General features: G+C 44.8%; 1 protein-coding gene and 1 long non-coding RNA gene across 3 annotated transcripts; one reads left to right on the top strand and one right to left on the bottom strand.

Annotated features, from left to right (window-relative positions):
- Window positions 1–307: 307 nt before the first annotated feature.
- On the bottom strand, window positions 308–11,159 carry LOC120048282 (centrosomal protein of 85 kDa-like). Of its 2 annotated transcripts, XM_038994134.1 has the most exons (14): window positions 11,049–11,159; window positions 9,920–9,973; window positions 9,267–9,398; window positions 5,472–6,253; window positions 5,091–5,224; window positions 4,559–4,670; window positions 4,251–4,430; window positions 3,936–4,088; window positions 3,672–3,826; window positions 3,406–3,523; window positions 3,200–3,250; window positions 2,963–3,070; window positions 2,377–2,626; window positions 308–1,917 (listed from the first exon to the last, which is right to left on the bottom strand). In XM_038994134.1, exons 2-14 carry the CDS (start codon window positions 9,957–9,959, stop codon window positions 1,754–1,756), a joined length of 2,379 nt encoding a protein of 792 aa, XP_038850062.1. In that variant the 5' UTR covers window positions 9,960–9,973; window positions 11,049–11,159; the 3' UTR covers window positions 308–1,753. The 2 variants fall into 2 exon arrangements, with proteins under 2 accessions (XP_038850062.1, XP_038850063.1); XM_038994135.1 differs by lacking the exons at window positions 9,920–9,973; window positions 11,049–11,159 and adding an exon at window positions 7,044–7,280 and having other exon boundaries at window positions 5,091–5,263; window positions 9,267–9,375.
- LOC120048283 lies at window positions 10,259–12,904 on the top strand. The gene is made up of 3 exons (XR_005476999.1): window positions 10,259–10,329; window positions 11,809–11,954; window positions 12,130–12,904. It is a non-coding gene; the product is annotated as an uncharacterized LOC120048283 (long non-coding RNA).
- The last annotated feature ends 2,079 nt before the right edge of the window (window positions 12,905–14,983 follow it).

Here is a 14,983-nt window from a genome sequence, read left to right as displayed (position 1 = left end):
TTGATGTAGATAATTCACCTTGAACCATGACTGCTTAAAAAAAAAAAAGGAATAACATTGCATGAGCAAGATGCAAGACTTCGCTCTCACACACCGTATTTGTACATGGGCATGGGTTCGCTTCACACTCTTAGGGACCAAAACAGCAGAGACGTTTAGCCTGGCGCGCCAATGATCTTAGTTGTTGCGGAAAATTGGCCCACTATACATCTACGTCATATCGCTGACTCTACCTTTAAAATGTACAGATTTTAATCAAAGTAAATTACAATTCATCATGTGGAGATCACCAAGCCAACTTATTGAAAACAAACTTTATTTCTAAAATGTGTAAATACAATTAAGGATAAAAATATATTCAATAGAAACATTTACATTTTTGCAAAATATTTGACATAAGGCAAGTTTGTCTAACTTTGTTAAAGCTCAAATGAGAACTCACATTAGTCTCATCTAGACAATGTTAGACATCCAAATGTCTGTCCCAACTTAGTGTCATGATGTTCGTCAACTGAAGGAAAGCATTTGACGTGACATCAATAAATGAAACAATTTTTTTGCTCTTCGAACACTGAAACAAACTAGAATAAAGTTAGTGTTTAATCATGTCGCCCATTTTTCTCCCCATGGCAAAATACTGACATCCATTAGTTAAGTTATTCATTTGAAACCAAAACATTTCTTGCTATTAGATGGAAATAAAATAATACTATCCACACAGATGGCATAGAGACATTTTGCTAGTACAGATATGGGCACCAAAGTGAACACAGTGTATAAGGACAAAGTAGGCACAGGGACTCACCTGTTAGATTACAGTATGTTGCGCTGTAAGACTGAACAGACCCTTACCAACAAACCAGTACCACAAATACTGTTAAGGAGTGTGTAAAATGGCTTCAGTCCTCTGTCACAGACCGTTATCCCCATAACTAGCTGTGACGGAGATATCTTCTTCTTAGAGGACAACCCACAAAGCAATGTTTAAAGGAATGTATTGAGTTGCTCTGTTGGCTGAAACACTAAAATAAGTAAAGTTTTGAGAAAGAAAGCCACGAGCAAATTTAACTGGTGACGACAGCAAAAGCTCAGAACATTTACATTTTTACACATTGATCATCAAAGCAAGCCCGCTACCTGAGAGAGATATCTGCAAACATTAATATTTTTTACTGTGCAATTGTACAGACGGGACAGATGTCTCTGAACAATATCTCAGTTATAATGCTGACAGAATGTCTTTTCAGTATTAGCCCTACCACTGTTAACAGCCACTCGCACGCCAGACTTCAATGCTACAAATGTACCATTTTAAATAATGGCGGGTTAGTAACATTCCCTGTTGAATCACTCAAAAAACTGAATAAAATATTTTCAGTTGATTGTCAACCACATCCAACATTATTTCCCCAGAGGGAAGACTTAAATAATAAGTGTTATTTATTGAAAAAAAGATAACACAACCCCCATCTATGTGTGTCATAAAAAGAGCGGAGGGCATCTTTGACAACACAAAGACAAACGTATCAGTAAAACATTTATAAAAACAAAACACACTGGTTTGAGAACAGTTCTTCCACCGTAAGCCCTTTGGGGAAGGAATCCTTGATCAGGTCATGCATTTCAGTCAAAGGGCCAACATGAGATTCCAGTTCATACTCAATGAAGAGAGTAGAAGAAGCAAGGCCAATATGGAAGCCTTACCCCATTAGCCTGATGGTTCAGTCTGTTTTAGAGAGGCTAGCAGCTGGGGCTACTGGGTAATGCAGTTCTCTCCCATGTCCTGGGCATAGCGGTCTGAGATGGTGGTGCGGAGCTCCTCCACATCACGACGCAGCTGCTGGGCTTCAGTCAACTTCCTCTGGAGGACCTCAGGACTCAGCCAGTCCTCCAACTGCTCTGCCATGGGTGGGGGAGCTGGGGAGAAGAAGAAACAGTTACTACACACTATGAAAGTGACTTTTTTTTTTTCCTCTCTCAGAATGTAGCCTGTTCGTTTTTGAACGGTCTTCAATTGGCAAAAATGTAGCGCAAATGGTTTTCAGCACAAAAACGGCATCCTAAAAAACATAAATATAATTGTGCGTTTGTGTATATATATATTACACACACCCCTTAAATAACCAAACATTTTCAGGATTAGGTGACAGGACCTGGAAGTATGACAACGACGTATTACAACACTTGAAAAACGAACCATGCTACACATGTATATAGCTGGAAGTATTCTGTGGCTGCAACACTTAAATTGATCAAACATTCATCTTTGACTTTTACCATCCCTCAAGCTACAACTGATTAAGTGAAAAATAGCAGCAGCCTTTTTTTCCTTTAAATGATAGTAAACCCTGTAGCGGCGCGGTGGTCATCACTCACAGGAAACGCCAAGCAGCAGCGAGAGGTTGGGGTCTCGGCCCTGTGACCGCTGGGTCAGGACGTTGCAGAGGGAGCGCAGGTCGCAGAGGCATGAGGCCATCTCCCCGTGAAGACGCTGGGTGAGGCGGTCCCCGGCCGGCCGCAGCGAGGACGACGTCCGGTCCAGGTTCAGGTTCACCTTCTCCGAGTCCTCCAGACGCTCATGGAGGGTCAGGTTCTGCTCCGTTAGTTCCTGGTTCTGGGCCGACAGCTAGGAATACACAGAAAACACACCGTTAGGAATTACAGAAATAGGCAACATATTCAACTCAAAGTTCATCCGACACCTAAAAATAGTTGGGTGCTGGAGAATCGTCATAGATACAGCGTGTAAAATATATATTTTTTTGCAGTTACAGCACTCCAAAGGTTAAATTTCCATACTTATGTGCATGGTTAATGAATAAGTATTGAACCTGTTGTCCAGTTCATCATTTTATGCATTAGGACAGAACATGAGCTCTGGAGGTTCTCAAGACAATTCCACTCAGAACATGGAACATAGCATTATTTCCAGTAGCGGTGTAGTCCTGTCCTAGCATCTCACCTCCTTCATGGCTGTGTGGAGCTGGAGCAAACCCTGCTCTTTAGAACAAACCTCCTCTCTCAGAGCATGGGAGCTGCTCTCCTCCTGAGACACCTGCTCCTCCAGGGTCTACACACACACACACACACACACACACGGCAGAGGTTGGATATGGGTTAGGCATGGCTAGTAAGACCATATAGGTTACTAATAGAGGTATCATCCAAGGTGTAAACAGATTCAATTCGTATCACGTACTACGATCTGGGTGCCCAGTTTCGTCATCATCCTCAGCTGCTTCTCTATGACCTGGAGAAAGAGAGAAGAACGGAACGTTTTAGAACCAGCACTAGACGACAACCACAAAAAGCAGCGCAACATTTCAGAATGTAAGGTACCGGTGAAATGTCAAATGTAAAAGCTGAAGTAGGCCAAGAAAGAAGGAACAAGATGAAAAGACTGGCCTTTTTAAGTCTCTGCTGTTTCTCTCTCAGGCTGCTGTTCTCCCCTCTGAGTTTCTCCACATCCAGGGAGGGTAACCTTGCCCCGTCCTCCAGGCCCTCCTGCACCCGCTCTTGTAAACTGACACACACAAAACAAATTACCAAAACAGGTCATTATACAAACAAAGTAGGTTATACGAATATGCATGTATGTTAAAATGAGTACATGTGTACACCTGGTATGCGATCATGTCAGAATGAGTGTATAGCTGTGTGTGTGTGTGTACCTGGTGACAGTGGTGAGCAGCTCCCTCTCCCTGCGTCTCTGCTCCTCCAGCTGGGTGTCCTTCTCCCGGGTGTGTGAGCGAGCCTCCTCCAGACACACCTCCAGCTCTCTGACCCGGCCCTGCAGCTGGAACGCCCGCTGCTCCACCTCCTTCAGCTAAAAACGCCGTAGAAGCACCCAGTCATTTTGACGAGGTAGGACGTAGTTGTATTGAGTGAGATTAAGGTATGTGTGTGTGTGTAATGCGGTCTGTGCTGGTTTTCACCTGTTTGCTCTGGCCCTGGTAGTCCTCCATAGTGGGCAGGTCAGCGAGGTAGCGCTCCAGAGTCTCGATGCGCTGCTGCTTCTCTCGGTTCTGCTCTGCCTCCTTCTGGCACTTCTTCTTCAGGCTGTTGATGTGCTTGTCCCGGTTGCGAATCTACACACACACACACACACACACACACAACGTCAAGTACGGAATAACGGTCACTTTTTTATAAATAGAAAAATCCCCGACTGCAACACCACACACACCCACCCAGTTATTAAGTCACATGAAATAACTGTCACGTTGTGTAATTCGAAAAGGGAATCTCACCCTCTCCTCCTGCTTCTTCATCTCCTCGGCGTGCCTCTCGCTGGTCTCCCTCAGCACATCGTTCAGACGCCGCGTCTCCGCCTCCACGGCACCGAGGCGGCGCTCTGCCTCCTCCTGGGCGGCGCAGTCACCGCGCTCTGCAAACTGGGCCCGTAGGAAGGCGTTCTCCCTCTGAGCCTCCTGGAAGACACACAGGAAAGACTTCGAGGTCATCCGTGGTCGTGCAGTATCAGCTCCTGAAGTCTGTGTGTGGCTCTGGATAAGAGAGATGAAAAATGCGAAAGAATGTGCGAGTGTGTTCAGCTCACCTGCAGACGGAGCAGACACGCGTCGCCGTACGGAACGCTGCCGCCGAGCAGGGCGCCGTGGACCTGCAGCTCGCTCTCCCGCAGCTCCAGCTGAGACATCTGCTGCTTCTGTCTACAACAACACAGCCCAGAGTGAACCCCAGTGACATGGTCAGATACCACACACACACACTGATACAGCCCGTTGTAAGTGTATAGAAAATATTTTGCTTTTCTGGGTATCGCATTAGATATCCCTTACCCCAGGACACTTTAAAGGAGCGTCTTCATGGATCAGGGCTTCTTTTCAGCCTACCCAAGGCTCTGAAGGCGTGCTACGCCAGAACGTAAGCCAGTTTGCCCCCCCCCAAAAAAAAAACAGATCTATGCAGGCACTTTTTCCCTTATATTCCTGGACAGTCACCAGCTGAAGTGTCCTGGGGTAAGGAATACTTTCTTGGGATTACCGCGCAGTCGCGCACCTGGTTCTTTTGTTCAAACAGCGCCGGAGTGAGTTTGGTTACCATTTCAATCTGAGGTAATAGGTGTGTACCTCTCTATGGCGAGCTCCTTCTCCTTCAGAATGCTCTCGTTGGCTTTGATCACCTCATCCCACTTCCTGGTCTCTGGTGGCATGGAGGGGGTGGAGTAGAGAGCCGGGTATTGGCCCACTCCAGCAGTCATCATCTGCGCAAACACACGACGTATTGGACATGCCCGACTCAACTATAAAGAACACCGAACAGCTTTAACACCAAGGAGGCCATCTTCTCTAAATTTGGCAACATTCAATTACTTTCCTCACTTAAAATGTTTTCCGTTGTCCTACCATTGGCATTTTGAGCAGGTCTAATGTTGAGAACTACATGTGTACTCCAGAGTGAAATGGGTTCAGTCAACGCTAGCTGTTCTTTGGTCCAAATGCTCAGCTCACCTGCATCTGCTCCACTTGCATGCGGAGACTCTCCAGCTGCTGCTTGTGCTGCTGTTGCCAGCTGGGCAGCTCGCTGCATCTCTCCTGCAGCATGGGTTCATAGGCCTTGGCCTCCCTCAGCAGAGCCTGGGTCTGCAGATACAGAGAGCTGGGGTACACACCTGCTGACCCAGCCCCAGTTCCACCTGGCTGGCTGCTCCTCTGGCTGTAGGGGTCTGGAGCGCCGGGGACCCCCGGCCTTGTCTCGGGGAGAGCCTTGTACGAGTGCTCCATGGCACCCCTGTAGGCCTCCCTGTTGCCCTCGGGAGTCTCCCCCAGGCTGGTCATCTGGAGCCTGAGTCGGACGTCGGGGCAATAGCCTGCCAGCAGAGCAGATTGGTTCATTGTGGGCTCCATGGTGGGCATGTCGAACCTCTGGCCCTCATCCATGCAAGAGTGGTCCCCCAAGGGGAACAGAGAGTGGTCTAGTCCGTTCACGAGGCTGCGGTAGCGGCTCAGGCAGTCCGGCTTGGGCCCGGTGGGGTCGGCACACCCCGCACCGCCTTGTGCCATGTCCAGGTTGGGTGAAGAGGCTGATTTGGAAAGGGAGGACGACTTCGAGTTGGAGGTTCCACCGGAGGTTCGGGAGCCCGAGGAGGCAGAAGCCTGGGAATCTTCCTGGGAACAGGGCCGGGGATTGGAGGCCGGTGGTCCGGCCGTGGAAGGCATGACATGGGCAGTGGGGATGGGAATCGGACTGCGGATGGGCTGGAACGAGGGGCTGCTGCTGGAACTGCAGAAATCTGGGAGGGGTAAGAGAAAGGAACTGTTAAGAGTTGGGCACGAATTTGAAACAGCATTCATTTAGTAACAATAAAAAAGGTACTTTGCTTTCACTGGGAAGTGGTGAACAAAAACTGCCACTCAGGTGGAATTGAATTCAGTGAATGGCCTTAAACAGAGTACAGCTATTCCTTTCTCCAAACAATCTCTGGCTTAAGATTCCTTTACAGAGAGTTGGCATGGTGTACGTACCCAACACCAGCCACACTATTTTCAGACGGTGTGTAGTATGCTTCATATCACTGTGACTGGGGTCAGTGGATGGCCCAGGTGACACCACTAGTACTGACTGACCTGGTAAGCAGACCTTAGCCACTAGAACATGCGTCTTAGGGAATGTCCCTGGTCCATTCCAATGCATTTTTAAAAAGGGCAGTGTAATTCAAATAAATCTTAACAAGACAGTCATGTTTGCTTTTATGCATTGCCGACAGAAAAGACCATTCGTTCACGAACCTCCTTACCATATGCAAGAACAGACAGGCAAATAGCCTAACCTCAGATCATTAGACTACACACCAAAGAAGCACCTCATTTTGATTGTGTCATAATGGCCACAAAGCTATATTTTGAAATGGAAACCGTTAGACACATCAGTTTTCAAATTAAGAAACCTCTGCGTTTAAAGCACTGGAAACTAGTATAAAAAACAACAACAACTAGGCCTGTGTGACAGCTAACAGCAGACCCCATACACAAGCCCTACTTCATTACAGCTATTTAAAGAGAAACCGACAGAGCACTGCTCACCTGGCACTCAGTCCGACACTGGGAGAACCGTGTTATTAGACGTGACATTTTTTAACAGCCCAGCGGAAGGGGTGAGCTGCAGCAGCAAGATGTTTAATGCTGTTGCCGAATTCCTTCCAATGCATTTTTTTCCCTGGAGGCTCGAAGGTTCTAGGCTGACAGCAGTGTAGTGTCGCGGGCAGGAAGGCCTTGTACAGCAGGGAGTATTGTCCTAGAGAATAACCAAGCCAGGTTGCCCTGTACAGAGCAATCACACACAAACAGACAGGCAGGAAAGGTTAGGGGTATTTATAGCCCCACTCTCAGGTTACAGAGTGATCTGTGCTGGCTGCTTATTTAAGCACCTAGCCCTCTCCCACCGTCCCGTGCACGTCACATGAGTACACCCCAAAAGCGAGACTAAAAACAATGAGAGGGAGGCTAAAAACCTCCCCCCAAAATGGCGCGTCTCATTTTGGACAGAGCCGTGCTTAGGAAAGGCATTGGAAAATAACAAATTAGTTAGCACACAACGGGAAGGAACTGGCAAAGACAGAGGCTCTTCCAGTGAAAACATTCTTCAAATTAAAATGTTCAGGTGCCCTCGATGCTCGACTGATTCATGAGTTTGTCTGGCTAGGACAAGTCCAAACAGCTCTGACGCTTTGAGGGAGAACAAACTAGGCCTACGTGGAATTGAAGTTGAGAGTTAATTCTCCAGCAGGTAATGGTTTATAAGCTCAATCAAAACCTAATTCGGCAAATATATGCTACTCCAGCACTACCGGAATAACGGTGACCAAAACATAAATGTATCACAAATAGAAATACACAGTTGGAAAGTAGGATACAATTAGGTGCATTCAAAGACCAAACAACTTCATCCAGGGCCCCAAAAACAACACATGAAGGATGACCTGTCAGACTGACCTTTGAACTCTCTGACACTACACTATGTCCACACTGACCCTTTCCTTTGACGGTTTAGAATGGAGTAAGGGAGTTGAAGGGGTCAAGACTCATGTTGCTAAGCACTGTTATCAGTTACAGCATGGGTGTATCAGCGGCACTAGCTTGCTTGACAGTTGGGCCCAAATAGAAGCGTCTCGTTAAATGCAATTCTCCTTTTAGTGTTTAATTGTGAATGCAGATGGCATGGCGTTATTACAATAGTTTAATGGACTCACGCCCAATTATTAGAAAAAAAGAAACTAGAGACTCACAAATAGGCTTACCACAGGCAAACACACACAGACATCCCAAATAAAGCACTCCAGTCTCACCTTCACTTGGGCATACGGACAGTACATACACCTCCAGTCCTAGTACTTCCCAAATTATGTTCTAATTTAAACCCCATCGGGTGCAGCTAATCTGTGAGCATTACATGCATCACTCAGCAAAGAAGAAGGGGGCAAGGGTTCAGAGTTTCCATTTAGCCGTCCAGTCCTAGCATTCCACCCCCCCTAACCCCCAATTAGGTTGGCAGAGCCACCTGGTAAAGGAATGTAATCTACCCTCGTAAATCTCCTGAGCATCCAAGGATCATGAGCACATCACCCTGCCTATAAATAGGCTATACGCAACAACATAGAGGATGCTGACCTCCGACCCCTTGTTCCAAACTTAACAGTCACAGAGAGAAAACAGCAAGCTGCTGTGGATTTCTCCTTTTCATTCACATCGACTGCTCTGAAGTTGATATGGTAGGTAGGGCGGCAGGTACCCTAGCGGTTAAGAGTGTTGGACCAGTAACCTAAAGGCCACTGGTTCGAATCCCCCAGACAAATTGTTCCTGTAAGTCGCTCTGGGTAAGAGAGTCTGCTGAATGACTTAAATGAAAGTCCGGAGAGTCACACATACCTTGAGATTTTGGGCTTATCTGACGACAGCATTGGGATTAGGCCAACAAACATGATAATCGCCTCATACACCTGATGATTGTTTTCCAACTCTCTGAATGTCTGGCATCTCTGAAACTAAGGCATTTCAAATTGATATTCACAGAGGCCGATCTGAACAAAAAAGGTAACTTTTATAACACATTTAACATGTGAGCTAGTCAGCCATCAGCAGTGTAACTAACATTACTCACCACCGTGAACATAGAGAACAGTTTGTACGGCTGTGTGGGGGGGGGGGGGGGGGGGGTTCAGAACTGAGCTATACGACATGTTGCATAATAAGCATGGGTGCTGTGGTAGTACCCGCCAGGAAGTCAGAGCAGGGGGGGAACGTTCTCACCTTCTGTGCTGTCAGATGGGGTGGCGCCTAGCCCCGTGTCCCCACTGTCCGCTGTCCCAGGCCGGCGGCCAACGTGGCTCTGGAACTTCTCAGACACAGCTGGCGTCTGCCACTCCATGTCAGGAAACCCAGCTGGAACGCATACATGATGTGTGAAAAGCACAACCAACATCCGCAAGGTGACACTAATAGCATTTCCCCCCGCCCCTCTTCATTTTGATGAGGCTAAAGGCGCCCGCACAGCTACATAGGTTCTGTTTGCTCCAAGCAGAACTTGGTTAGGTGAAATGACAGTGTGTTCTCATACTCCCTAAAGACCTCTGCTTAAAAATAAAATAAAAACGAGAAGGCAAAATTGTTGTTTGTCCCACTTGAGCCACCGTAGCAACATTTTCAGAAACCCTTCCTCAAAATAGTCTTTATTAATCTAAGATAAATCAAGAAAACTGTCATTTGTTTTGACGTTTTTGCCGAGGACATCTTAGTTATGCATTTCTTTTGTGGGGTGCAGTATTTCTCAAATGAATTCTTGCTACCAAACTTGAACTTGCCTCAAGAAAAAAATGTAGTGTGCACGAACAGCCGGAAAAAAACCTGCCAAAGACCAAAATGTCATAATATAGGCGCAAACTGTTTAGACTGAGAAGCTTTACCTGTCAGCTTATACTCCAGGTATCTCTGTGAAGTGGTCATTCCACTCACGTCATCTGTCAAGAAAAGAGAGTGATAATATGAACATCTGTGTGAAGTTCTGGGCCACATTCAGTTGCAGATAGAAATGCCATAAATAGAGCCAACATGACTCCTTGTTCTACATGTTGGAGATGCATGTTTGTTCTACATAACATATTTATATCTGGACACTTCAAAATGTTGTGTCCTGCTGAACCTGTTCCTTGAGTGGACAAATGTTCTAGCCCTAGAGCAATGTGATGTGCAGAACAGCGAGAGAAAAGTATAGGAAGGAACAAAACACAAGCCCTTCCCTCCCCCTTGTTATATAATATCACAGCAATTGCTCAAGAGACTACAAAGTAGAGCCACAGCAACATCAGAAATTTCAGTGAGTATTTCTGGGCAGACGCAGATCAACTGTGCTGGCAAGAACACTCACCTCGAACGGGGGCTTGAGTGGTTTAATGGAGGGGTGTGAGGGAGTCTAAACTGATTTTAAGAGCCAAGGGGGCGAGGGGGATGCTACACAGTTGTATCAGAAACACTCAGTGTCAACATCAGCTGAAGATCCCATATTCCAGTTGACGTTAGTCCAAATGACCTGAAAACAGCTGATTCTCGCTCTAATTAAGTTCGCCACACAGATCTCGATTTCTATCTACCTAGATATAGCTTATGCCAGTTAGATATTGGTCTATTGGTTAGCTAAATAACGTTACATACCGAACACGGTCAGTGCTATCCGGGATCCTTGGGACGTGCATACACTAAACCCTACCTTAACGATTGTAAAATGTTAACTTCAATGGGGGGAAAGAATAGCATGGACACTAACTTGAACTAACTAGATAGTTAACTACCTAACGCAACTGTAATATAAAGTCGATGGCTAGCTAACTTAAATGTATATTGTGTTTTAGCTTTTTATTAAACAAGCTAGCTAGATAAGCTAGTAGGCTGTATAGCCTAGCAAATATTAGCTAGCCAGCTCAATACAAAATCGAACAACGTTAGTTAGCTAAATTGCGTTAATGACATAACATTAACCATCAGTAACGTTAGCAACACATAGTGACAGCGTAACAGAACTTCGTCACCTAAACCTACCTTTTCTGCAATACTTGAAAATGAACTCCTTGAGTGTGCCGAGATTAGTACATGTGTAATTTCGGGTCAAGAATTCGTTCTCCTCTGCCAGCTGCTGTTCTAGAGTTTAGCCAGCTAACCGTCTCTGATTTGACTCAAACAACACTACAAGCTGCTAGCAACTTCAGAGTCCTGCCCATTTTAAAATAGAAGGGAAACATGGGAACGTTCCATTTGTCAGGCGTAGTCCTTTGATCTGATTATGATAGAATTGGTAGATTGTGCAGTAGAATTATTGAACATAGAGCAAACAAACTTAATTTATTGTCTTGAGACTGAAGTAAATTACAACATACGTCATTTCTGTGTCTTTGTAGCATTGTGGGCCTGAGAAACATACGCATATAAACATTTCAGAAAGAACAAAACGAATTTATGCATTTGACTCTGAGTGAGTGATACTTTTTACTCTTGTTATCTATTGGATTGCACTTGCCATCCGTTTACAAGAATTAGATTGGCATTTAAAGCAATTATCTCAAATAAACTTTTGGCATAAAACACAGTAGACTATTTAGCATTTGGAGGACATGTCAGTCACAGTGTTGACTTATTATCAGTCACTGCAGAACAGTAGTTAAGATTTCACAGTCCGGGAGCTAGTCTTGTTCACTTTGGCATACAGTGGTGAACGTCTTGATGAGTTCGAGCAAACTTTGGTTTTGTTGACTTCGGCATAGACAGGGAACGGAACTTCCCCCTTTTCATCTACCTCCTCCAGGTGGTTGCTGCCGTCTGCTGTCTGTTGTTGAGAAGCCTTGTTGTCTGTAGTGGGCCATGGATTACAAACCTCTGTGGCGACAACGTCATACACTACGGACCCAGTGTAGCTGCTGTGTCGTCGGACACTGGTCTTCTCCATCTCAGGTAAGGGAGGCAACTGCCTCAAACCCTTCTTCACCGGCCTTGGGGTGTCCTGTCCTGGGAAAGACCCTGCATAGAGTGAAACATAAACAGTGAGCTGAGTGTGATGTGGGGAAATATGTCAAACTCCAAGTGTGATGAACAACTGACTCTGACCTCTGTGTTCTCTTTGGGACAGGGTTGACTTTCTTTTTGAGGATGCTGGTCCAATGATGTTCTTCCTTAGTTCTGAGGTCCTGACCTCAATTGAATCTGGGGGCTGCAATGAGCAATCATATACGTATCAGCAGAGGGAGCCATTGGTTTCAGTTCAGTTTGATTATTCCATACATTTGAATTCCAGCTTTACATTAAGTTGTACTATTTTCTGGAGCAGGACATCCACAAACAACAGTCAATGGTAATGTAAATGAATTGGTAAGGTGAATGGTACATTCCCAGGTATTTTGTACACTGACCCTTTCACCAGAGATCGGTCCCATTTCAGCCAATGACAACCTGGACGTCTTTCTACTAATGGAAGAATGCAGACAGGATGTCAGCAATACCTAAAAGAAATGCTCATAAAGGGCCATAATACAGGAAGAAGTATTACCTTTTTGAACGGATCGCACATATCATTGATACTATGGGAAGCAGAAGGGATAGAAGACACAGACTCCACTGCACTGGTGACAATAGTCTCCACACAATCTCCAGAACCATGGCATTGACTTCCTGACATACACAGAAGAAGAAAAAAGCACACTTAGTTCCAAGTTTCAGTTTATGGCACAACAAATCGATCATGGAATTGGAGGCGGAGAGTGCTGCCTGGGTGAAAACAGGTGTACAAAACATTTTGAAGGTAGTCTTTGGATGACTCATGATAAAATGTTCATGATAAAATGTTCCTCATTTTTGATGTAAGTTAATGCCTTTATGATCTTGTCATGTCCACAAGGATAATTAAAACCACATACGTACACGTTTTGGCTGCTATGCCTTCTTCGGAGTGTGTAGAAGAAGCCTCTGTGCCAAGCTTTGCCAAGGGTTAAATCACACATTCAGAATTTCTCTAAGAAGTTGAACATCCATAGAATGGGTGCTTACCCTTGGATGCCTGTCTCCAGCTTGTGAACTGAACACTTTGCCTCACCAAGACAGACCATCAGCTGTAATAAATAGAAGCTGCAAAGAAGTTTGGGGAAATTCAGCACTACCTCTTTGGTTGTTATGTTAATTGCACAGCAGCAAGGTTCACCTGTGACTTCCGCGAAGCTGAGTTCTTTGCTTCTCTATTTCAAAAAGTCAATACTCTAAAACAGCTTCCTCTCCTCATCTGCACTGATCTGATATCATAATGTTGATACAACGGTGAGCACTGGTGAATGTCTGCAGGGGCTTTCCACTTTATGAGACGATTGTCCATGCCACTGGACCAGTCTCACTGACATACAGTGATATCATGATTGAGAGTAATGAAATACCATTTCAAATCAAATCAAAGTTTATTTGACACGTGTGCCGAATACAACAGGTGTAGTAGACCTTACAGTGAAATGCTTACTTACAGGCCCTAATCAACAGTGTGATTTTTAAGTAAAAAATAGGTATTAAGTGAACAGTAGATAAGTAAAGAAATAAAAGCAACAGTAAAAAGACAGTGAAAAATAACTGTAGCGAGGCTATATACAGTAGCGAGGCTATATACAGGCACCGGTTAGTCGGGCTAATTGAGGTAGTATGTACATGTAGGTATGGTTAAAGTGACTATGTTTATATGATAAACAGAGAGTAGCAGTAGTGTAAAAGAGGTGTTGGCGGGACACAATCCAGATAGTCCGGGTAGTCATTGTGCGGGGGCACCGGTTAGTCGGGCTAATTAAGGTAGTATGTACATGAATGTATAGTTAAAGTGACTATGTTTATATGATAAACAGAGAGTAGCAGCAGCGTAAATGAGGGGTTGGTGGGGGGGGCAATGCAAATAGTCTGGGTAGCCATTTGATTACTTGTTCAGGAGTCTTATGGCTTGGGGGTAAAAACTGTTGAGAAGCCTTTTGGTCCTAGACTTGGCGCTCCGGTACCGCTTGCCATGTGGTAGTAGAGAGAACATTCTATGACTGGGGTGGGTGGAGTCTTGGACAATTTTTAGGGCTTTCCTCTGACACCGCCTGTTGTAGAGGTCCTGGATGGCAGGCAGCTTAGCCCCAGTGATGTACTGGGCCGTACGCACTACCCTCTGTAGTGCCTTGCGGTCAGAGGCCGAGCAGTTGCCGTACCAGGCAGTGATGCAACCAGTCAGGATGCTCTCGATGTTGCAGCTGTAGAACCTTTTGAGGATCTGAGGACCCATGCCAAATCTTTTTAGTTTCCTGAGGGGGGATAGGCTTTGTTGTGACCTCTTCACGACTGTCTTGATACATTTATATATCCTGATTTACATTTACATACGTATCAGGATATATCTATTATTTTATGAATTATTTCAGGATTAATTTATTATTAATTCATTATTTTGTCCCACAGGCCACACTCCTTCATACATCTCACCAGGAAAACAGTGATGAATGTCATTGCTGATCTCATATTGCATTAGGTTAATAAGTAGAAAAATACAGACATGGATAAAGTATCCAATTTTCATACTTGAGTAAAAGTAAAGATACCTTAATAGAAAAGTAAAAGTCACACAGTAAAATACTACTTGAGTAAAAGTCAAAGTATTTGGTTTTAAATATACTAAAGTATCAAAAGTAAATGTAATTGCTAAAATATACTTAAGTATCAAAAGTAAAAGTATAAATAATGTCAAATTCCTTATATTAAGCAAACCAGATGTACAATGTTCATGATTTTTAAAATTTACGGATAGACAGGTGCACTTAACATAATTTACAAATGAAGCATTTGTGTTTAGCCAGTCCACCAGATCAGAGGCAGTAGGGATAACCAGGGATGTTCTTCTGTCCTGCTAAGCATACAAAATGTAACAAGTACTTTTGCTTGACAGGGAAAATGTATGGAGTAAAAAGTACATCATTTTCATT

The sequence above is a fragment of the Salvelinus namaycush genome, chromosome 5, assembly GCF_016432855.1.
Source record: "Salvelinus namaycush isolate Seneca chromosome 5, SaNama_1.0, whole genome shotgun sequence".
NCBI classification, from domain to species: domain Eukaryota; kingdom Metazoa; phylum Chordata; class Actinopteri; order Salmoniformes; family Salmonidae; genus Salvelinus; species Salvelinus namaycush.
The sequence above is the reverse complement of the archived record's forward strand: the minus strand, read 5'-3'. Positions and strand labels throughout refer to the sequence as shown.

Excerpts from the sequence above, each read along its gene's own strand:
- LOC120048282 (XM_038994134.1), bottom strand. The coding sequence starts at position 9,959 with ATGACCACTTCACAGAGATACCTGGAGTATAAGCTGACAG. Across the intron at positions 4,089-4,250 it reads TGAAGAAGCAGGAGGAGAGG|ATTCGCAACCGGGACAAGCA; the intron begins GTGAGATTCCCT and ends GTGTGTGTGTAG. Across the intron at positions 3,071-3,199 it reads AACTGGGCACCCAGATCGTA|ACCCTGGAGGAGCAGGTGTC; the intron begins GTACGTGATACG and ends GTGTGTGTGTAG.